The following is a 22,694-nucleotide window of genomic DNA, read 5'->3' on the forward strand; positions in this document are numbered from 1 at the left end:
TTTAAAAATCCATCCGTTGCGGTGGAACATAACTTGACTATTTTAGAGCGAAAATATAGTTTTTTTTATAGCAATAAATTGTGATATAGCCACATTTGGTTCACTAACCCTATTTGTTTTCTTGAGATAAGCTACTTTTTAAGTAAGATCCATGTTAAAATAAACGTACCCTAGTTTATTTTCCTTTCTCCTGATTTTCGTAATGAAATATACATTTACTATTGCCCTTCAGTAATGTAATTCCATGTCTGAGTCTTGAATATCTCAAGTAGAAGATTCTTTATCCATGCTTCGTTCAATGCCTCTCTTTATGTTCCTTCCTTTTCCTTAATATTCGTCGTTCTTTATATATCCCAACTGGTTGTACGACTATTGGTCCTATTGATGCACTAGTACGCGCAGTGAGTATTTTCAATACCTTGTCCGACCATTTTGACCAACGCCTAAAATCCTATTTTTTTTATTATTTTTTCCTATTCGTATTATTTTTGTGTGTGTTTGTTGTATTATTTGGGTTTTTGTCCTTGTGTAGCTGTCAGTTAAGTTTAAGATTAATGCCAGTGGCGTATTTAACGGTAAGCAAAGTAAGCAATTGCGGGGGGCCCGTCAATGAGGGGCCCCGGAATATTTAGTCCATTATCCATAACAGTTGATAGAATATGGCACTGTATTAGCAAGGCCCCGTGGGTGATGGACGTTGGGGCCCCGCGCTAGACAAACCCTAACCACCCCCCCCCCACCTGCTAAGATACCCCCCAGTAATCATGTACAAAGGGGCCTCAACACTTCTTACTGCTTAGGGCCCCCGACACTGTAAACCCGCTGCTGATTATTGCAACTTTTTTCTTTTTCATTTGTTTTATTCGTTTTTTTATAAATATTTTTTTATAAAATTTCAGAAATAAGATTTAATTGTGTAGCAAATTAATTGAAAGTTCTTATAGGAAAACATACGTACATAAAATACATTGAAAAAACGAACTTTTAAATTTAATATTAAATAAAACTAAATATATAACAAAAATAGGTTTTTTATACAAACGACGTTTTTTATTTATTAAAAAATCTTCCAAAAATACAAATAACATATTTTAGGAAAGTGTTACAGGAATACACTTTTAAAATCGTTTTGAAAAAGTTTTGAAAAAAAATAAAATACAAATATGTAAAATAGTTTTGCACAATTCGTACATTCACTGTTTTTATCTATCTCCTCCGGATTTTACACAAATCGCGAAAAACAACTGTCCACATAATTATGGTAGGCGCTGTATAGTACCTGGTTTGCTTTATTCGCATGGATAAGAATATGTTGTTATTTACTTGTTATTTATTATATTCTTGGAAGTCTATCTTTGTATTGACTGCCTTTCTTTTCATAAATAATTGCATTATTAATTCATTCATAAACAGTAGCACGGGACTAACACATGTAATTCTTGTCAGAAACTAAGCGATTTAAAAACAATCAACTTATTCGCATATGTTTCATTAAGTGTTTTGCGTAAAAGGGCATCAGTTGGTATTGTCAGAGTTCGATTGAAATGGGACGGACTCTTTTAAATCGTCTTTCGCACCATTTACACATACATACACTTAGCAGAGAGTGATCTATCCCGGCTAATCGATTGATCGCAGAGTGCTTCTTGCTTGATCTTTACGCCCGGTTGCCGGTACACAGACGGCAGCGAGAGCGGGCAGATCACCCACACGCATGCAAAACACACCCCACCGAGGAATGGACGAAGGTTGAACCGGGACTCGGTGAGTAAATTCCAACCCCAACGCTGCGAAACACGTCGCGAACCCCCGGTACGCGAGAGCGCTGCCAACGCTGGTACAAATGGGCGCGAGAGCGCGAACACTACCACCCCACTGTCGTTCGGAAAGGTATGGCAAAAGAGAGCGAACACAAACAGAATCATAAAGCAAAAACAAAAACCAAACTAAGTAGGCGCAGTGTGCAGAGCTCTGTGTTGTCGCTGTTGCGTGCCAGCCAGTCCCATTTCTGTTCTGTGTTCACCAACTTCGTAGCTTTCCGTGGTCGTTCGCGATAGTTTGACGGCGACAGTGAAGAGGTAAAGTTCTTGGCGTGCTCGTGCAGTTTCCGTCATTTCGTATTTTCGTACTTTTTCGTTCGTTCACACAATCTCTACTACCCGTCTAGCTGTGCGGCAGATCGGTGGTAGTACATCGAGTGTCATCTTAGAAAAAAAAAAAAACAAGTTTCAGCATTCGATCCGCATCGTAACCTCCTAAACCAAGGGTAATTGGAGGCAGCCAGTGAAGAAACCACAAATACTGATCACTGCGCAAAGATTTTGGGGCATTTTTTTTACTTCGGTGTATAGCAGTGTGCTTGTGTTAGGGTGTGATCAATCTAGTGACAACCGGGGAGAATCGAAGAAAGTGTGTGAACGTGTGTGTTTGTGTATATGTGTATGAGTGAGTTTACTTTTACGGAATCCGATACGCATCTTCGAGAGCGTTCGTGAAATCGCAAAGAACGTCATCGCCGCCGCCAAAGCTGACTCATCATCCTCCAGCCAAAGTTGAAACGCGTTTCATTTGAGGTATGTCCAACAGCGCCCAACATGCATTTCAAAACAAATTGATTGGGGTTAGTTGATTGGTATATGATTAATTACAGCGAAAATATTAATTACACCGTCCTTACGATCGCGTAGTCGCGTGATCTTAAGTATACTTGAGTCCAGCTATTACAACGTTAGATTCGAAGGATTCTACATATGAGTGCGACTTAAGCATTATTGAAACCATGACGCATTGATAAGAAGATGACATTAAACCGTAATAATAAACCCAACGAAATATCGATTGCTTTTATGCACCCTGAATCATCGTCGGTCCTTCAGCGCAATACATTTATATTCCAGGTCAACGTCTCTCTTTCGACAGTGACAGCGACCATGGCTCCACCGAGAACCCGTCGCTGCAAGGACTGTTGTTGGTTTTGACAGTATGCTCGGGGGACTGCCACAAAGGTAAACGATGACACCTAGCCCCGAAACGAAATACCGAAAGCGCCACAGTCCAGAGCAGAGTTTCAGGAACAAGTACCATAGCTTCTGGGTGCAAGGACGATGGATGCACACTTTGCCGGTTGTTGAAAATGAGTTTACATAGTGTCACCGGTGTGTTTGCAGCGCTCCACGCCTACGCCAACTGCTGTCCCTGTGGGTGTAGCTCGTCCTTGCACCGACAGCTTCGACGGAGAGGCCATCGCACTGCCTTTTTTCTCTCCACCCGTGTGCCTTTCACACGCGGAAGTCTGGACTGAGCAATAGCAAAAAATAAGTATAATGTCAGTCTCACCCACGCCCAAACAAAACTCGGTTCCGTAGCGGCCTTCCGTCAGGTACGGCTCACTGGCTGGGGATTGAATGTGGACCGTTTTTATGTGAAGCTCTTTTCCTATCTTTATGACTCTGCTATTGGCAGGTATGAGCTCACTTGCTTATCTCACAAGTGTGCCAGAGTTTCGCTAAATGTCAAACAAATCTTGAAAAGCAATATTTTCGTTTTGCGATTAGTATGATGCGCCTTTTTTAATTGCTTTCATTTCACACCCGCCGTTAATCCTGTTAACCGGCTTATGAAAACAGCTTTACCCGTACGCAATTGAGAGCAGACCTTATGGCTGGCATGATGTCAGAATCGTTTGTCACAAATGACCAATACGCCTCTCCAACACGTTTCTCACTTATTTGTGCCCTTATGTGCAAGGCCAATTTATTACGGAACTCCTGCCATTGGATATTCCAGCCCCCACGCCGTAAGTTCAAGCAGCGTGTAAAAAAACCGACCAGATTAAACATGAACAATCCATATAAAATGCGATGTGATCTGCACCACCGACCGACGAATGAAATAAGCCTTAGTCTCTTTCTTCCGCCTTGATGACACACGATTGTTGTCGGGAGAGGCCTCCAGTAATGCGCCCCCAACAGAAACGTCGCAAGCAAGGCGTTGGCGGCCACCAGTTACCTATTTCGGCGTCGCACCGTCCGAAACCATAAACGGACTATAAAATACGCTCCGCTCTTCGAACCAAATCGAACCCGGCCGACCGACGCAAAGTCGTGCGCCCGCATAGCCCCGCACATTGGGTAACATTGGGCCACTTCGTCCTCCTCCCCCTCCTCATCCTCCTCCTTCGATGATTCACAATAATAATGTTTAACGTGACATCATTTGCATCCGAAGGTGTGTTGTGGATCCCGGTTCGATTGTGTTTTCATTTTTCGTTTACCGGCTTTCATCGAATGTACGCGAAGACTTAATTACTGAACCCCCCTAAGAGCTTCAAGTAAAGCCGGGTCGAACAAAAAGGCTCTCACGCAACGCTACGCTAGGATATGTAGGTTTGGGTGTCAACCACCCCACCTGCTGGTCGAAAGTTTCGGTTGTCCTAATTATTCGACTCCCTTGGCCGTTGTAGCGAATCTGCTTACTTTATTTTCCCTTTTCAAGGACAGCCCTTTTCTCTCACCCTGCTCGGTGGAGTAGGATCACAATATTGGTCACAATGTCGATGGAGCGTTTGGAGAGGGGTTAAGGGCGCCTGGCATGCGACCCTTCCGGTTTTGATTACCATTACAACGATGAACGCCCAACTAACACGCACTTTAATTTTGTTCACCTTTCCAGCGAACAGTACATAAAGGACTCCGCTTCCCGGAAACGCACCCAACATGGATAGCCGCGGCCCGACGACAACGGCTCGAGCCGGTGCACCCACCGCCGTCGGCGGTACGTCAAGGCTAGCACAGATGCAGGTAAGCGGTATTGTGGTCCCACGTGGCCCCAAAACGGCTTGCAGGTCACCAGTGGCAGCACTAATAAATTCATAAGCGTCAATAAACTGCCTTTTGGTTATCGCTACAGCCCTATCTCCTGACAAATGTGGGACAGCTTTTGATCTACTTTAGGGTTGTTTGTACTTTTTGAATATATCAAATCATTATCCGTTATACAGATGGTAACGAGTGTTTGAGTTACTACTACGGAATGGTATCTTGGCATAACTTGTACCGGCAACATGTCCTGAATGCAATTCTCGAATAGACGAACGTGCGTAAACTTTACTGAATACTATGTATAAAAGAAACATTTCCATTTCACAATTATGGGCTTGTTTAGAGTTGGCTTATGGATTTTTTTCTAAGATTTTGTGGTAAAAACCTTCATGGAGATGGATTCAATAAATGAACAAATATGCCAAAGATCACTAATACATTAAGTATTACTTATGTTTTACTGTATGCAGTGTGCATCTAGCTCCTTTCTTTTTTTTCTGGGCCCTTCTGAAGGAGTTCTGTTTTGTTTAGTTTTTATCCATAACTCTAGAGTCTCTTCTACCGTTGGGATAGGTGATTTGGATGAGAAGCGGTCCATTTACGACCTTATAAAAGTCTATGTTTTTCACATAAAATCGTATGGACTAAACAACAAAGTCAACGAACACAGAATTCTTATAAGCAGAAATGTCAAACATACGGGCCGCGGACTAAGGTTTCAATCCAGCCCACGAAGAACTTTGGTTGTTATTTGAATTTATTAGAATTAGATTATAAGACAACAAAAACGGGAGTGCTAATTTTGATACACTCAGGAAGAGTGTTTCAAGATTCAGTCTTAGTAGTCTGATGGTCTCTCGAACAAAATGGCTACATAACTTGCATTTCAATATTAGCCGATGTAATGCTATAATTATGAGCTATTGTTATAAGGCACTACCGTTGTGAAAAGGTTGCATTTGCACTTCGTGTGCCTATTAAATAGCTTAAGTTTAGCACACAAGCTCTAAATATTAATATAATGGTTATGTTTGGTTTTTCATGAGTTTATTTTGACACTGATCGGATTTTTCACACTAGCATTACCGAAGAATATCTTCATCGATGTTCCAAGGCGATATTCTGATGCGTGGTTTAAAGAAACTGTTCAGGAAGCCTCATATTTAAAGTTATGCATTAAAATGATTAAATTTCCGAGCTAGAGCGATGAAGATATAATAGTAAATATCATGAACTTTGCTAAGTATGATTTTATTTTCATGTTCTCTACATTTCTACATAATCAATTATGATTTGTTGGAGGCTACAAAAAATGCAGGCATGATTCTAGATTTGTTTGATGCTACAAAAAATGCAGACATGATACTAAATCCAAGAATAAGTCTTTAATGATTTTTATCGATCGAAAGCACCATGTGATTGTAGTGGGTGAAAGAGAAACTGACATTTGACCATAAACTAAACATTATTATATTTTTTAGAAACATTTTTGAAATCTTGAAAACAATTACGGTCGGTTGGCATCCTTCCACAACTGACATACTGGAATACCCAAACTGCACAAAGCCACCCGTTCAACCTGTTGCAGTCCGCGGGAAAGTTTTTACAGTAAACCGGCCCGCCACCAAAAAGAGTTTGACATAACTGGCTTATAATAAACAAAACCTTTAACAAATCAGAAATATGTAAAAATATGTGGAAGAAGTGTTATATGTGGATGCGTATGAAAAAAAGTTCTTTATTTTTATAGAGACTTTAAACCGATTGGCATCATTCGCCTCTTTTAATAATTTAATTAATTATATACTTAACTTAACATTGTTCTTAGCAAGCCATTTGAGGCTTGTAAATTACCTTATACCGGGTATCAAAATAATGTACAACATGTTTGCATCGATTCCTTGCAAAATATGTAATTCAACATGCGTAAGCGATTCGATTGTTACTTGCAAAATAAAATTGTATCCATAAAAATGTTACAATTTTGACCTCAGCCACCTAAAATATACTGCTGATATACGCTACATGCGCTGTAACAGCTGAACACAACCATCCCACCGTCCTTGGCAGCCAGTTAGATGGATCGCAGCCGTGCCTGTTTAATGTAGGATCCTCCTACGTAACAGCGTTGTAGACCGTTGCTCGAAAGCATTCCGGTTCCGTTTAGACCCCGCTTAGCTTCCAGCCCCGCGTCCTCCCTTGATACCCGTAACTCCCTCGGTCGAAAGCCGCGTGTAGCCGCCGTGAACGTGTATCGCCCTGGGGGTTGACTCAACTTGTTGCTCGGTTTAAGCCTGACCTTACATCCAAACGTGGAACGACAAATGGTTGCATTTGATGGTTGCGGGTACCGTGCCGCCAACCGAACGCTGGTGATTCACGCGCCTCACAGTGTGAGCCGAAATGGTCAGTGTCTGGACATAAACCACTGGCGGCAATTCTGCACTCCAATATTAACATCGTCCAAGCACTGTACTGTACGGCCAAAAACGATTATGAACACTTCTTGGGCTGGCAGTAAAAAGGCAGTATTCAGCTTTCACACATCGAGCGAATGCGCGGGAGCATAGATTGATTGAGATGGGCTGCATACGGTGCTGTATTGAAGGGCCGTACCGTAGCCCATATTAACAGTGAATATTCCAAACAAAAACTATTTCAAGTGATCGCAAGCTAGTCGGATCCCGTGCTGTAGGCGGAAGCTTTATACGGAAGTATGTGAGCTACAGATTCTACGCATTGCAAAACACGGTTCGCTCGAGTGAACACCAGAACTGTTGCTTATTTCGTCTTATTTTGAATCGTTTTCAGTCGATGCAGTCGACTGTTTCTCTCCCGCATTGTACACTCGTTCACCCTCGCCTATTTCGAATGCGTTTAATGGGCAGGTTAAATGACAAATCGACATTGATTTTCGCTCCATCGAATCAGTCTTCCGTGAAGATGATGGTAAGCAGCGATCGTTATGTATTTTGTGCACGTGTGACGTACTTTGAAGATGTACAACTGAAATCAATACCAAAATTATTAAATAAAAAAAAAGAATCACAACAGTGCGTGCGAGTTCTTGCTGAGTGTCGATGCAAGGCGCCATGCAAGCAGAGTAATGAAAAGCTGCATTGTTTGCATCTGTTGCACTCACACAGAACACGGAACCTATTAAGTTAACGCAATGCAATGTAATACTTCTCCTTGAAAATCCATGGCAACGTCTCGTAAATTGACCCATTGCACAGTACTAGCAACAGAAAACATGACACAAAACAGCGTCCGCCTTGCAGTAAATCATATGCATTTTATCGCTCACATAAAACCTACCCTCGTGCAACTGCACTCACCGAAGCTTCCGAAACCGTCTGGCCAGACAAGAATTGAGCTGCCGATGAGTATCTGTGCATGTCATGTGCGGTCCAGTCTTTTATCCATCGCTTAATATAGCGCGAAAAAGATTTCCGATGGCTCTAGCGCTTTTAGCCCCACTGACCTTGGCATCTGCTGTCGGTGTAATTGTGTTTGCACTATACGCACTTAAACATCCCAAAGACATAAAGGGCTCTTGTGCGTTTTTGCTTTCCCGTTTCGTACCATGAAAACGCTATCATTCTGCGGTGTGACAGGGTTCGACAAACATTTGATAAAATGCGCCAGATTGTAGCTAAATTAAACAGACTGTGGCTTACTTTTCTGAAATACTTCCTCATTATTTTTAAAAAAATATTACGATCGATTAAAAAAATGTTTCTTCACGGAAACTCAATATTCAATACCACAATCCCTTTCCTAGATGACTGAATCGTGCAGTGACAGCACTTGGCCCGCGGTGCCACACTTTGCCGACCCCTGATATACAGTAAAAGAGGAAAAACACAAACCTCGCGCCCGTCGGTCGTAGAAATATTGATATCAAACATGTTATAAAAACACCATACATCTACGCACACACACATACACACCATAGTACCCTATTCGAGATAGTCTAGTCTCATAGCCATAATTGTCTTGGCTAATGGAGCCACTTGGTGGTTAGTGGAACATCTTCAACCTCGACTGGAACGAGCTGCGATATTTTATCGGGTCATCAATTTGTTCAAGTTGTGTGAAGGATCGATGCTGGCCAGCATACCATTTAATGGGTTGTTGGTCGGTACAAGCCAGAATCTTTATGGATACATTTTTCAGGCTGTGGGTGAACGCTGTTCGAATTTTATTTAGTAACATTCCGGAGCAATTTTTATTACGTTACAAGGTCATTTCACAGCTTAAGTGATTCTTTGCGATATTGTTTCCTTGCTGCATTTCTTACCATGTATTACGGTAAATTGAATGCTGAATGCTATTTTACGATACTTTCATTTAATAGTCGATCTTGCGTTGATCTAAGCTAAACGAGGCGGATTGAAGTTTTCCTAACAATAATGATGGATTTGAAGCGATTACGGCCACAGAACAGAACAGATTCTTCATTGTTGAATTTATCTTTATTCTTCATTTTTATTCAAATTTTGCCTTTGGCATTATTATTAAAGTATCATCTTTAAACAATCAACATGACTTCTCACACCAAAATGCAACGAAATAAACAGCACTACAGCAGCTGGAACAAACCATGCGATTGTGCGCCTTCAAGGTCTAATCGAACAAGCAATATGACTCTTCTCACCATTCGTTGGCCATAAATTGACAACGATGCGGTGCGGAAGAAAGCTAGGGTGCAAGGGGAATAACGAAGACACGCTCTTCCCGTGCCGCTGTAATCATCACCATTCAGCTAAATATGGTAAACGATGATCAATGGCGATTACACGGAGGAGGCAGCCTCCAAAAGGAATGCCATATATGAGAGAATAATTAATTTAAAAAAGTGTCATTGAAGCAGCTTATTCACTTCGTAAACTTTGCAGCTGACACCAAAAGACCAAAACTGATTTTTTTTCCAGCTGCTGGTTATGGCAGCAGCACCTTTGCCCACTTATGAATTCCAATCTTTGGCTATGCAGTGTAAAGTTGAAATGGGGATTACCGTGAGTTTGGCAGCTAGTTTTGCCTAAGGCTGGGTGTGCGTTGACCACCATGGAACCCGCCTACGCCTACGGGACTACTGGATGAAGTCTAGTTTGTGCGGCTATTATTGCAATCTAGACCAGTCAAGCAAGCTAGAAAACGAACGTTGTATACTTTCCCGTACACATCGATAGCATTACCTATAACAACCGTTTCCATACTACAGTGTCTACCACAACTATATGGACAGTCGTTTTTCGCGATTTGCGGAAAATCTATATAAGCTAGATAAAAACAGTAAATGTACAAGTTGTGCTGAATACTATTTAACATCTTCGTATGTTTTTTTTTTAACACATTTTTACACGACTTATGACGAAAAAACAAATTTATGGTCGTACCACAACTATAAAGACACTTCGAAAAAACAGGTTTTATGTGCTAACTAACGCATTTAAAAATCGTTCAAAAATATAAATAACATATTCTACAAAGGTTTTACAGAAATACATTTTTGAACGATTTTAAAAAAATGTTTTTGTAACTTTTTTTAATCCTTTATAAATTTTATAAGAGTAAATATCTTTTTTTTTATATCAAAAAAAAATCACAACAAAATTTGTTTCGTCTGTAACATTTTTTTTTTTTTTAATGCAAACCAAAGTATGTAAAAATATTTTCAAACATTATTTTGAAATTGCCATGAGAACCTTATCAATTTTGTGAACAACGGTTCAAAACAGATCCGATCAAACAAAAGCGACATAAAAACCTCAACAACGATTTTTTAGCATAATCTAAATATCTACTGTTGTTACATACATAGTTAAGGAATATAATCCTAGCCTGATATATTTTTCCTCGCACCACCCACTTCACCATCGATGTTCTCTTAGACCACTACAAAGTCGCCGGTACCCGTCTGCTTGTAGAGTTTAGTCGTGAATTCGTTAGGTAGTTTATGATCCTAAATAAGAACTGGCAGAATTAGTAATGTGGTATTTACATGTATTAGATAAGTATTTGTAATGCCGGTAAGAATATCTGCAAAGAGTAATACTCTAGGCCCATTGCAATTGAAAATCGTGTTCGTCTGCACTTCCTCCATAGCATTTACGGGCACCTGTTGAAAAGCAACAAAGATGCGTTTTATTTTAATTGTTCGATTCTTTTTCAAATTGACATGAATTTGCGTTGGCGAAAATCGTATACAAAACATTATATAAAATCCCTGGATTCTTACTTTACTGTATTTCTTCTATACAAAATTACGTACGCGATTTCCACCCTTCCGAAAGTTTGGCGGCTAGAAATAATGTAAGATATTTGATCTCAGGTTTTACCATAATTGGATTGGACATTGAACTATCAAAACATTTTTACGAAAATGAAAGATATAAAAATACGGTGTTATGAATTATCATACTAAGAGATGTTCAATAATTTCTATACGAATAGGTAGTTTATTCCCATCTTTCAAAATTAGCCAAATCCTTTCGCTGGCCGGAATGAGTGTTGCTGGACTATACGGTCAAATGCGGAATCATCAATTTTATCATTTAATATTTATTAGTGTTTTCTAATATTCATATTTATATATGCGATCAGTGCTGTTCAGTGTAGCAAGCTGTTTCACTGATGTGTTATTGCTTTTGTTGCTTACTATATCTGCTCCCAAGAAAAATTAATCAATTAAAGTAAGACAATTTTAAAATAATATGTATAAAAAATTAGAAATGTGTTGACGTAATTCATGGCAGAGTGTTGGGAAAACTACTCCAAATATCTTACCCCTATGCAAAACCCATCTTGTTTGATTTGCGCGATATAAACATTCAAGCAATATCTGATCGCAGCTCATTTACCACCAGCAAACTGAACGATGCGTTCATTATTAAAATTACACTGCTGAAGCGCGGATGCGTCTTTGTCGGTGGAGATTTCTTGTCCGATGGTTGTTTGACATCATTAAAATAAATATGCTGTGTAAACTCTAAAGTGGATGTCTATCCATACAACATTACATTCTTCCATTGAAGGCTTGAAATAAAGTAGTATACCTGTTCTCTTGGAGAAAATTGTTGTGCTAGGGTCAGGCAAGATGTCATTACATGACTTGTTAGCACCTGATCCAAATAATGAAGCCGATGTACCTTGTGATCAAACAGACTCCAAACCACTCAAAGGACAATATTCAAAAGCCGGCTACGTACACTCCGCCATTAATGTAGACCAAGTGACTAAAGAAGTGCCAGCCAGACTTCAAACGCTGAAGAGCAATGAATCCACATTGAAATCTGATACCTTGAAGGATATCAATCACTTTCATCCAATTAAAATTAACAGGTATCTGGACCGTGGGCCGTATCACAGGTATTTCAGAACGGTTTAAATAAATTTGTAAGATTAATTTCGAACGCTTTCCAACGACTACACCTGTTCGTTCTTCGAGTAATTGATGTTCGCTTCTCGTTAGACAAGTATCATTTTAAAGAAGAAAAAAGCAATTTTGATAAAAATATTTCAATTAGAAATTCGTCTGAGGGTTATTGTCTTTACTAATTTCCTAATCTTGCAATGTGTAAATCTACATTTTTCCGGCTCCGAACGGTACAGAATTAATCATAACAAAAATGAGTTCTGTACATCTTGTTCCATCATGATAAATGCCTTGCCTCCATTGGATCAATCGATATTTAAATCGTCTGCAGTTGCTTTAGCTTCACTCATGCTGTCACTCATTAATGATTCAGTGTTGTGCTCTGCTCCACCCCGACCACCATTTCACCGTAACACAACCCATCCAACACACCACTATCAGTGGACACGATTTCAGTCCTTTGTCCATGCCAAATCGACTGACATGTACTTGCAATCGGGCGTCCTTTTCCCGGCTCCCATGCCCTTAATCTCACATGCCGAAGGGAGTTAAGCAGTTAAAGGTTCAAGTAAAAACCAAACAACTACAACAAAAACTAGAGACCCGGAAAAGGCCCACCATTCACAGCCGACCGTTGACCGTGACCAGGTGGCCTCCGGCAGTATTGCTCCGAGTGTCGTGGGAGCGCCACTATCTCTCTCGTACGGTCGCGCGCACTCCGATTGACGCGCTCATGCCAAACGGCGGAAGTGTGAACAAGTCCGATCCCTTGCTGACGCGTGGAACAATCGTTAGCGGTGCGGTGAGCGTGAGCTTGGACGATTCCTGGACTGGCCGCAGTTTGCTGGAAGCACTGGGACGCCTGCCGTTGCGTGCGTTCGATGTAAGTGCACTGGAGCTTTTCTCCTATCGGAAGCCCAATCCCTTATAAAAAAGTAGCTTAAAATAATTGTCCGCTATTGCTTTTTATGTCACTTCATGGTTCTCGCTCGAAATAAATTCTAATTCCGAGCTTATTCTATACTAAGAACCGAGGCTGTATTGGATTGTAGGTTGTTTCGTCTAATGCTTCAACAGCTGTTGATACCAATCATTTTAACAGGATAATAATCTATTATCCTGTGGGGTGGGCGAAACTTGAACCTACCACTTGCCTTCCCACGTCTTTCCCCACATCAGTGCACCAAACCAAAGCCACGGATTTTCATTACCCAAACCCTGAACAACAAGCAAACTGCCCTCACCGAAGGCCAACGCCGAGGTTGTTGTACAGCACGGGATCCATTATCTACCCCCTCTAGAGCGGTGTCATCATGATTTCGTATGTTTCCAGCTCGAACATGATGTCCTTTTTTATTGTTTGAAACACCTACAAACAAACGCTAAACAACGCCATCGTTTGCTGTCGTGCTCTACCATTTCCTCCCAAACCAATGCCCCGCACCTTCACCCCCAGTCAGTCGCTTTCGATTTCTGTCGGTCCACGTGCACTTGTGTAGCTTTTATTTTGTAAACGAGTCCTCCAATCGCGAGCGCGCACACGCCTCCCTATTGTCGGCCACCCGCGCTAGGAGGGCGATCGAAACACGGGTGAAACCCCCGAGCAGATGCTCGGAGGCCTCCTTGGTGCATAAATGGTCCAAATGTTTCGTGCTTCTCGGTTGCCCGGCAAGACTCGGTTGGTAGGTTGCTATAAATAAATCTACCCCAGTTTTCGAAAGGGCTGCGACCACCCGACGTTCGGAAAATGTGCAGCCTGTGAATCGTTTGAGACGAGGCTCCGGCGTCGCAGCCGCGTATGCAACCTACAAACCCTGTCGGGAATTCGATGCCTGCGCACATGACAGCTCCTCGACCACAGGGAAGTTTTGTTTTGAAGACCCGTTGCTCAGACGCGGATGTACCCTGCAGGAAAGTGAACGCTCGTAAACGCGCCACCACACGTCGTGCGCTCGGGAGCAGCAGTGCAGCTGAAAACACATCACAGCTAAAGTGTACAGCAAGTGGCGAACATGAAGCTGAAATCGCTAGATTACGGTGATATTATTGAAAGCTTCACCAATCGATATGAGAATATAGTGAAAAAGGTTAGCGCGTGGCCCAGGCCTGTGCGAGGGCGTCACTAACAGTTGGGCTGGGAGGGTTGCTTGTAATGTTATCGCTGCCTTACCCAAAACGTGCTCTTATTGTTTCGCCCCGTCCATGTTCCGTTTTCCATTTCCAGATGCGCTTCCAGCAGCGCCAGCAGCAGGAACGTGACCAGCGGAAGATAGAGCAGATCGCCACGAGAACGACCGCCGCTGTGGGGACGGTGGCCATCGCGTCGTCGAACGGCGGTCGCACGACCACGACGACCACAACGACCACGAGCAGTAGTGCAGTGAGCGCAACGGTGGAGCTGGCCGAGCGGCTCAATGCCACAACCCTCTCGTCCTCGCTGGGTGCTGGCAAGGTGCGCCAAATGTTCGACGAACGGCGCCACCGGGTGGCCGGCATCGACAAAAGCTACCCACTGCAGCCGATCCAATCGACTGCCACCGTACCGGTCGTCCATGGTAACCACCCCGTCAACGGCAACAACAACAGCAACAGTAACGGCAGCACTACGAATGGCAGCAGCACCAGCGGTAACGATGGTGGCGGCAGTGGTTCTCTCGCCCGTGGTATGGCCAAGGCAGGGCTGAACAACAAACCACGCGTGCCCCCAATCTCGGCCAGCTCCCGGACCCGCCTGATGCAGCAGCAGTCGCAAGCGCGTGGACCCAACCTACGCCAGGACAGTCTCGTGGCGATGCAGGTGTGTGTAAAGGCAGGTACGATGGATCAAGGGAAGAGAGTGTTTCTTGGTTGCAAGGGTGCTTGTGGTAGAAACACTGCCATCCAGGCTATGCTAAAGAACGCGGGTAACTATGGCGAACTGTTACGTTGCGTTAGCGCTGCCTCCGCCAAATGGGGCTAAAACCGCAAACTGGCGCGCATCGAAAGGGCACACTCTCTTCCAGCTATCCATCGAGCCTAATAATGCATCGAAACAAACGAACGAACGAACGGCTTCATCGTTGGTGGGCACACTTCAATAACTTTCCGATCCGATCGCACCTTTTCCAGACTACTCGTGGTGGAGACGCCGCCCCGATGCCGATGACGGACGCCAACGGTGGCTATGATGACAACGATAATTTTCTGGAGCAGGAAAAGTTTCCAGGTAAGTAACAATCGATCCCCGTCCAATTACCGCCCGCCCACCCAAACAGTAAACAGCGACAGGACACGTGCATGTTTCACAAATATCGATTATTCTATCCTGTCGTAGGATGAGAATGAGCACAATTTGTCCAGCGCCGCGGAACGAGTCTCCTTTCTGGAGCAAAAGGGTTACGGGGTTTTGGTATTGTTGTTTTTTGTTTCTACTATCTGTCTGATGGAACCTTACTTCCAATGGGAGGGGTACATTTCCATAATTTATGACAGCCAGACATAAACCACAGGATTATATAGTTATAAAAAATTAACTTTCGATTGATTGTTTATTTGACGGTACAGGAGATTTCATTTGTTGTTTGGCCAAACCATTCTATCGATTTTTGTTGCATGAAAATTTTGTTATTTTCTATAGGGGAAATGAATAAATTCCATGCGTCGAATCAATAGAAAAAAAATTAACGAACACTTCATATGCTTTTTTTTAAATTACAGATGCCGCATCGTTCGATGAAGATGCGTTTGATGCCAGCAGCGATCGCGCAAACTCTCTCAACGGCAACGTGGCGATGGGCACAAAATCGGCAAAATCAAACGGTTCCACAGGAAAGGCTGCAGCTAGCCAAAAGGCAACAAAAAAAGTCCCGACTACTCCGTCCAACACGGTTGCAACGCGTTCGCCGAACGGATCCGCTAAAGTAAGCCATGAGCGTGTTTGACAACTTACTTAGCCCAACCAAGCGTTTTTTTTAATCACTTTATCCGTTTTTATTTCTCACAAATTGTAGTCCGGCATGGCCACGCAACGTACCGGTCCATCGGTGAAATCGAACGGCCCTTCGCGAGCAGTCACCCAACCCAGTCCAGCCAGTTCGGCAGGCTCGGTACGCCGTGCCGGCAGTGGTGCGGCCGCTCCGAACACGCTCGCCCTAGCCAACGAGCCCGTCCCGGACGGGTTGACGCGGTGCGATATCTGCAGCCGGAACTTTGCCACCGAACGCATCGACAAGCACCGGCAGATCTGCCAGAAGACGAAGACGAAAAAGCGCAAGGTGTTTGACATTACCAAGCATCGCGTGCAGGGCACGGACGCGGAAAGCTACGTGCTGAAGGGCAAAAAGTCCTCCGTCGCCCATGGAGTGGCCTCCGTCGCTAGGAAACAATCTAGTCAGCTGTCGACGGGTGCAGCTGCCGCTGCTGCGGCCGGTGGCAAGCAGAGCAACTGGCGCAAGAAACACGAAGAGTTTATCGCCACGATTCGTGCTGCCAAGGAGATGAAGGCCCACCTGGCCCGGGGCGGCAAGCTGTCCGATCTGCCCCCACCGCCACCGTCGGAAAATCCGGACTACATCCAGTGTCCGCACTGTTCGCGTCGATTCAATCAAACTGCTGCCGAAAGGCACATTCCCAAGTGTGCCACGATGTTGCACAACAAACCGAAACCGAAGCCCAAGGCAGCATCCAGCATTCGAAGATACTGAGCAGTGGCAAGAAGGCGTCACAGAACACATTGATATATTTATGGATGCCCTTTTTGCCTTTTTTTTTGTTTCTGGCTCTATTTAGTAACATTTATCCTTTTCCTGAATGATACCGGAAGCTGCTGTTATCTATTTGGATTTGACGAACAAAATTCCCATGCGCAAACCACTCCGCGAGGCGCTTGCAGAAGAGTGCAAGCAATCTGAACGCATGTACAAACTAACGAAAAGCTCTCTCACTTTCCACCCCTTTTAAATTGCCTAACAACAATATATCATATGCAATGAGACAATGCTACGATAATCATTATGATGCCATGCAATGCCATAACTTTTTTCCACCCTACTGTTGCGTACATCGAAAAGGAAAAAATACATTTAAAAAAAAACATGTCGCAGGCACAGAAACGTGGTTGACCACGTGGCGATCTGGCACAATAACTAAAACGATACGAAATATGGCTGTGTGTGTAAGTGTGCGTGTCGTGTTACAGAGTGCCTAATCGAAACATAACAAAAACTACAACACGATAAAACCGATATGTAACGGAATTGGATGTATCTCCTTTGAGCAAGTGAATAAAATAATGAAGAGAAAATCAAAAAACTATATAGGATGCGAAACTCATCTCGAAAGAGTGTTGTTTTGTTAAAACATTTATTTATTATTTATATTCTCTTTCTAGAGGGACATTAACTTCTTCCCGGCGCGTAGAGTAGAACTCGCCCCAACCGTGCCGTGGAAATGTGTAATCGAATGTATACACACTAATAGTGCTCAGCATAAAAACGAAAGCTTCATGATAAATGATGCTTTGTTTTAGTAGAAGATACGATGATTGCCGGGCTCATTCCCCGTATTAAGTTATAATAAATTTTGTTTTCCCATCAACAACCATTCAACTAGTGAACTACTGTCTGTATCGCAGGGTTCTATTTGAAAAGCATAGCTTTTGTGACCATGTTCAAATTTTGAACACGCTGTATCTACGCAGCTACAAAATGATTGCAATATAGCCCCCCTCTGGTTGACGCTCTATGTTCACCCCTTCTACACGTTGGAGTAATTCCAACACTTTCAAACAATGCACAACAAACGAGAGAGAGAGAGAGAGATAAGGGAGGTTTAGTAAATTAGATTTCATCTGGAAGAATTGATATGCGATAATATTTGTCTGGTTTCTTTCTTTTTACTCTATAACATATTGTTCTATACCGAGCTAGGAGCGGAACTGTCGCATCAAAGCGCGCAACACGCTGCTCTTGCTAGATTCGCTAGTTAATGTTTTGTTTTGTTATATGCGTTTTGTGTTGCTGCTCCCTCCAACCTTCTCCCAAATCCCGGTGCCCGGTGCAGATGTGGAAGATAATACTTGTTGCACGGTAGCCCAGAACACTCCCATCCCGGACATTACGCTCACAAACCCCGGGGGACAACTTTACGTTTCCGGGTATCGGCAGTAAGCGTTCATCTCGATCGCCTCCAGCGGTATCCAGTCCTCGGACAGCGGCAAACGGTTCTTGTTCGTTTCGACCTCACGCAGCACGCGCACGATGTTTCCGCCGACCAGCTTCTTGATGGCCACCGAGCCCCACAACCGGTCCCGGGCCAACTCCGCCAGCAGCAAGGGATAGTTTTTCGGTGACCCGCTGAGCCCCACGTGGTCCACGCCGGCAATCGCTCGGATGTAGTTGATCGCGGTGATAGCATCCTTCAGCGACATCGGCTTATCGCCGCACCGTTCGACGTTCAGCATCAGGACGCCCCCGTTCTGGGACAGTGCGCTTAGGATGTGGTCCGGGACGGCGGCCGTCGTACCGTTGCAAGCCATCGACGAGGGCAGTGCGTTGGACAGAAGCAGTGGCGCTTTGGCCACGTTCAGTGCCACCATCATGGCCGGTTCGGAGAGGCGCGATATTTCCACCAGCATGCCCAGTCGATTCATCTCCTGAATTATGATCTGCAACGAACAACGAAGCACAAACGGTCGGTCAGCCGGTGTCGTCGGTTGCCGAAACGTAGCAATAATACCTACCTCACCGAAGTTGGTCAAGGTGGAGGGAAGATTTTCGTCGAAGAAATCGTTCCGTATCGAGGCGCTGGCCCACGGTGTCGTACAGCCCACGCCCGTCAGCGAAACAAATCGCGCACCGAGCGAATACATCGAGCGAAGCACCGCCAAACTCGAGCCCAACGTGTGGCCCCCTTCCAGCCCGAACAGTATCGCCAGCTTGCCCTCCGTATGCGCTTGTTCCATCTCGTCCGCGTTCGCTACCACCGCCATATCGCGGTTCTTGCCCACCAGCCTCCGCGCATCGTCCAAACCCTCCAGCGTGAGCTGCACCGCGTCCAGATACTGTGCCGCACACGGCACCGCAATGGGCCACAGCAGTGCGCCAACCATGCCGCTCTTTACCTCCGCAAAGCTTTTGCTAAAGTTGGCCCCCATCGGTGGTGCCCAGTAGCCTTCCACAAGCGGTGACTCCACCAGCAGCCGCCGGATGAACGCTAGCCGAGCTTCCAGCAGGGAGGACGATCGGAGCTGCAAACCGAGCGGGATGCCCGCGGCCAGTGCCACGCACACGAGCAGCCCGGACACGAGCGCTATTATCTTCCGGCTGCGACGGTCCTTGGCCAGCTTCGGCGGTGGCGGTGAGATGCTCTCCTTCGTGTACGAATGGATGCTGCCGTTCTTGATCTTTTCCGGATACTTGGTGATTTCGGGCGGCAGCTCTATGTCCGCTATCTCGGTGAACACGAAACAGTGCTGCTTGCAGCCCGCTGGATGCTGATGCACCGGATGCAGCTCCATGAAATCGTGGTTTGGTATCGGCGTTGGGTTCATCCTTAAGGAGGGGTGGGGACCGTTTTCCGCCTTTTTTTCTTAAAAGGTGCCCTCCACAACACACTCTTGGTTGTTGGCTTTAGAAACGTGGTCGATATAGGGACGGGAAAATAACCATTCACTCGTAGCTTTGGTTAACCTTCACCGTAAGCACAATGCATTTTACTGCAAAACGTGGATCAGCCTCTCCGTCAATACTGAGCAAAGCAATGGAACGACTTTTTGGAGTGTAAAAATGTTTGGAAAGATATTGGAGCACAATTTTTTTATTTAACATAATACGCAAGCAAAACAGCCTTTGTGCTGATGGTTGAAGGAAAGCCACAGGACATGCGCAGAACAGTTAACGTTCTGGCAGTTTGACCGATGAATTTGAAGGATATCATGCACCAAACATTAAACAGGACACGTGTTCAAATCGTTCGTTGGTGTAATTATTACAACCTATAGTTGCCGAATAAGCCCGACACTAAGTACCTTATCTTAAACTCCCATACATGGCTTGGTGATAAATACGTCGTGTGCTCAAATGGCTGCCCCATCATTACATTGTCTATTACCTCGTGCTATGAAACCATTTTCGTACCATTAGTCGTACCTTATACTTTATTTTCAAAACCGTTCGAAACATCGTGATCATGTGTCCCTGAACTTATTCCGACACCTCTTCCACCTTGTCCGAGAGCAGGGCAATCATCTGTTTCACTGCATCGGCCGCTGGTATCATGTCCAAGCCTTCCAGTATGTAGGCCAAATTGTCTAAACTTGCATCCATATCGTCGTCGAACCATAGCGTCAGCAGGTGGCAGCACTGGTCCGCAACGGTCGCGTGCTCCGACTCAAAGTACTGTATCTCATCCGCGCTGTAGCCCAGCTTCGTCGCCAGCTTCTTCCAGTCCCGCCCGATGCTCGGCGCCAACTCGGACAGCTGCGCCTTCGTCACGGCGAGCGTTTTGTGCGTGTTTTTGTCCTCCGGCGTTAGCTGCTCCGTCTTCAGCAGCTCCGTATCCATCTGCTCGTGCTCCTCCTCACCGACGAGACCCTCACCCTCCGCCTCTGGCTGTTCGGCGTTGGTCGGTGCCGTTTCCTCCTGGATCGCATGCTCCAGCTTGATGTCCAGCTTGTCCTTCTGGATCTTCTTGCGCACGCTCTCCAGATAGTCGGCCACCTTGTACGAGGGAGAGTTAAAGAGCGTAAAGAAGTGGGGTGACTGCCGGGCCAGCAAGCGCAGCGCGCGCCACTCGAACGACGGGTCCTGCTTTTCCTTCGGATTCTCCAGGTACGTCTCGAGCGACGGCAGGAAGTTACGATCCGTGCCCTTGCAGGCCTGCAAGTTGTCGGGACAAAGGTTCCACAGGCGCGTAATCTCCGAATTGCCCATGTAGAACTTGCCCTGCTTGGTCGCATCGCGGATCAGATCACCCAGCGGTTTGCGCGGTCGCTTTGCCGGTGGACGACCACTTCCTGCCGAGGTAGCAGCACCGCCTGCCGCGGCACCACCGGCCACCGCAGCAGTCGACGAGCTTGTGTCCTCGAGTGCGGCCTCTGGGCGCTTGAACTCCTTGCAGCCCTCGTTCTTCCAGCTATTCCACAGCTCCTCGCGCAACAGCATGTGGCGCGCCGTGTTAGCGAACTTCTTTCCATTCGGGGGCGATTCCTCGATCAGCTGGTAGACTTGCGTTTCCGTTTCCTTCAACCATTCGCTCTGCGCCTGTGTCAGGACGTGCGTCTCCGCCTTGAACTTTACCGTCGAGTTGAGGTACTGGAACAGTATCAGGAACTGCACCAGCACCGAGCGCCGGAAGTTGGAATCGGAAAGCTGCAGCGAAAGCAGTTTCGGGTTGGTGAGAAATTTGGCGAAAAAGTGTCCCGACTCCCGGATTTGATCCTCCTCCATCGGGCAGTTGTTTGCGGCGGCGGCGGCAGTGGTAGAGCCTCCTATATCTGACGGCTTCGTGGCAGGGCCGCTGCTGGTAGACGAAGCACGGTGCTCCTCCAGCTTGAAGCTGCTAAACGCCGACAGCACACTTTTGGCATGCGTTTCAAACGTTTTCCACTGAACCTTATTGTAGCACTGGTTCGGGTTGCGGAAAAAGTCTTGCAGCGCCCAAAACTTGCAGTACAAATTGTAGTCAATCTTCAGCTTGTTTTCCTCCGCTGGCTCTCCATCCACCTCCGGATCCGCGCCTCCGGACAGCTGGTCCACAGCCATCTCGTTTCCGTCCATGCCGTACTCGGTGATGTTTTCCAGGTTGAACTCCGAGATGATGTTCAGCCCACTGCGCTCCGAGAATGGGAAAAACTTGGCCAAAAACAGCAGTATCCGACCGCAGAAGACCGTGTTCTGGGAGCGGGAAAGCCGGCGCAGCAGATCGTTGCACATGCGAAGCAGATTGTGTTTGCAGGCGGTGAAGAAGCACTCCTCCTTCCAGATGGCCACATTGTTCTCCACGTACGTGAAGATCTGCTCGGCCCGATCTAGCGTGACCGCGTCGAAGATGTCCCCGAGCAGCACGACCGGCATCGTGGCGACGGTCATATCCTTGCGGCAGGAGTTCACCGCAAAACTGATGAACCGCTCGATCGCTGGAATGTCCTCCGTCTTCGTGAGCAGCATGTCGCGGAACGCTTGATGCAGCGCCGTCTTTTTGTCGTTGTCGCTTGCCCGCGCTGCATCGTAATCGGCTTTCAGCACCTCTATGTCATTCGCCGCAAATGCACGCTCCAGCGATTCCTGCAAAAATATAACACACAAAACCAGATGTGAGCAGTGGAGAGGGGCTATCGGTGAAGCTGCTACACCGTCAATTATGCGCTTACAGTAAACGTTTTTAGTAACACGAGAAAATTGGATGAATTTGAGCTCATTTTTCCCTCGCGCTTCGCTTTGCTGTTGCGGATTCTGTTTTGACATGTAAACAAAATGCGACCATACCAAGGTGGCTGGAGTAAACATTCAACTTGT

The 22,694-nt window shown here is 45.3% G+C and overlaps 3 protein-coding genes across 5 annotated transcripts; 1 reads left to right on the top strand and 2 right to left on the bottom strand.

The window, feature by feature from the left end:
• Positions 1–1,918: 1,918 nt before the first annotated feature.
• LOC120908780 (uncharacterized protein DDB_G0271670) lies at positions 1,919–17,493 on the top strand. Of its 3 annotated transcripts, XM_040320135.1 has the most exons (7): positions 1,919–2,078; positions 2,168–2,573; positions 4,672–4,799; positions 14,426–14,998; positions 15,310–15,406; positions 15,898–16,100; positions 16,191–17,493. In XM_040320135.1, the coding sequence occupies exons 3-7, from the start codon at positions 4,716–4,718 to the stop codon at positions 16,881–16,883; spliced, it is 1,650 nt and encodes a 549-aa protein (XP_040176069.1). In that variant the 5' UTR covers positions 1,919–2,078; positions 2,168–2,573; positions 4,672–4,715; the 3' UTR covers positions 16,884–17,493. The 3 variants fall into 3 exon arrangements, with proteins under 3 accessions (XP_040176069.1, XP_040176068.1, XP_040176070.1); XM_040320134.1 differs by having other exon boundaries at positions 1,919–2,573; XM_040320136.1 differs by lacking the exons at positions 1,919–2,078; positions 2,168–2,573; positions 4,672–4,799 and adding an exon at positions 13,939–14,288.
• Positions 17,494–17,513: 20 nt separating this feature from the next.
• On the bottom strand, positions 17,514–20,284 carry LOC120908781 (dipeptidase 2). Its single transcript, XM_040320137.1, has 2 exons — positions 18,920–20,284; positions 17,514–18,844 (listed from the first exon to the last, which is right to left on the bottom strand). The coding sequence occupies exons 1-2, from the start codon at positions 19,727–19,729 to the stop codon at positions 18,323–18,325; spliced, it is 1,332 nt and encodes a 443-aa protein (XP_040176071.1). The 5' UTR covers positions 19,730–20,284; the 3' UTR covers positions 17,514–18,322.
• A 33-nt stretch (positions 20,285–20,317) lies between these two features.
• On the bottom strand, positions 20,318–22,637 carry LOC120908779 (THO complex subunit 1). The gene is made up of 2 exons (XM_040320133.1): positions 22,550–22,637; positions 20,318–22,463 (listed from the first exon to the last, which is right to left on the bottom strand). Exons 1-2 carry the CDS (start codon positions 22,595–22,597, stop codon positions 20,382–20,384), a joined length of 2,130 nt encoding a protein of 709 aa, XP_040176067.1. The 5' UTR covers positions 22,598–22,637; the 3' UTR covers positions 20,318–20,381.
• Positions 22,638–22,694: the final 57 nt, after the last annotated feature.

This window comes from Anopheles arabiensis, chromosome 2, assembly GCF_016920715.1.
Source record: "Anopheles arabiensis isolate DONGOLA chromosome 2, AaraD3, whole genome shotgun sequence".
NCBI classification, from domain to species: domain Eukaryota; kingdom Metazoa; phylum Arthropoda; class Insecta; order Diptera; family Culicidae; genus Anopheles; species Anopheles arabiensis.

Coding starts and splice junctions, on each gene's coding strand:
- LOC120908779 (XM_040320133.1), bottom strand. CDS start 22,597: ATGAGCTCAAATTCATCCAATTTTCTCGTGTTACTAAAAACGTTTACT. Junction 22,464..22,549: donor TGTTACTAAAAACGTTTACT/GTAAGCGCATAA, acceptor ATATTTTTGCAG/GAATCGCTGGAGCGTGCATT.
- LOC120908781 (XM_040320137.1), bottom strand. CDS start 19,729: ATGAACCCAACGCCGATACCAAACCACGATTTCATGGAGCTGCATCCG. Junction 18,845..18,919: donor CCTTGACCAACTTCGGTGAG/GTAGGTATTATT, acceptor TGTTCGTTGCAG/ATCATAATTCAGGAGATGAA.
- LOC120908780 (XM_040320134.1), top strand. CDS start 4,716: ATGGATAGCCGCGGCCCGACGACAACGGCTCGAGCCGGTGCACCCACC. Junction 14,999..15,309: donor ACAGTCTCGTGGCGATGCAG/GTGTGTGTAAAG, acceptor CACCTTTTCCAG/ACTACTCGTGGTGGAGACGC. Junction 15,407..15,897: donor GGAGCAGGAAAAGTTTCCAG/GTAAGTAACAAT, acceptor TTTAAATTACAG/ATGCCGCATCGTTCGATGAA.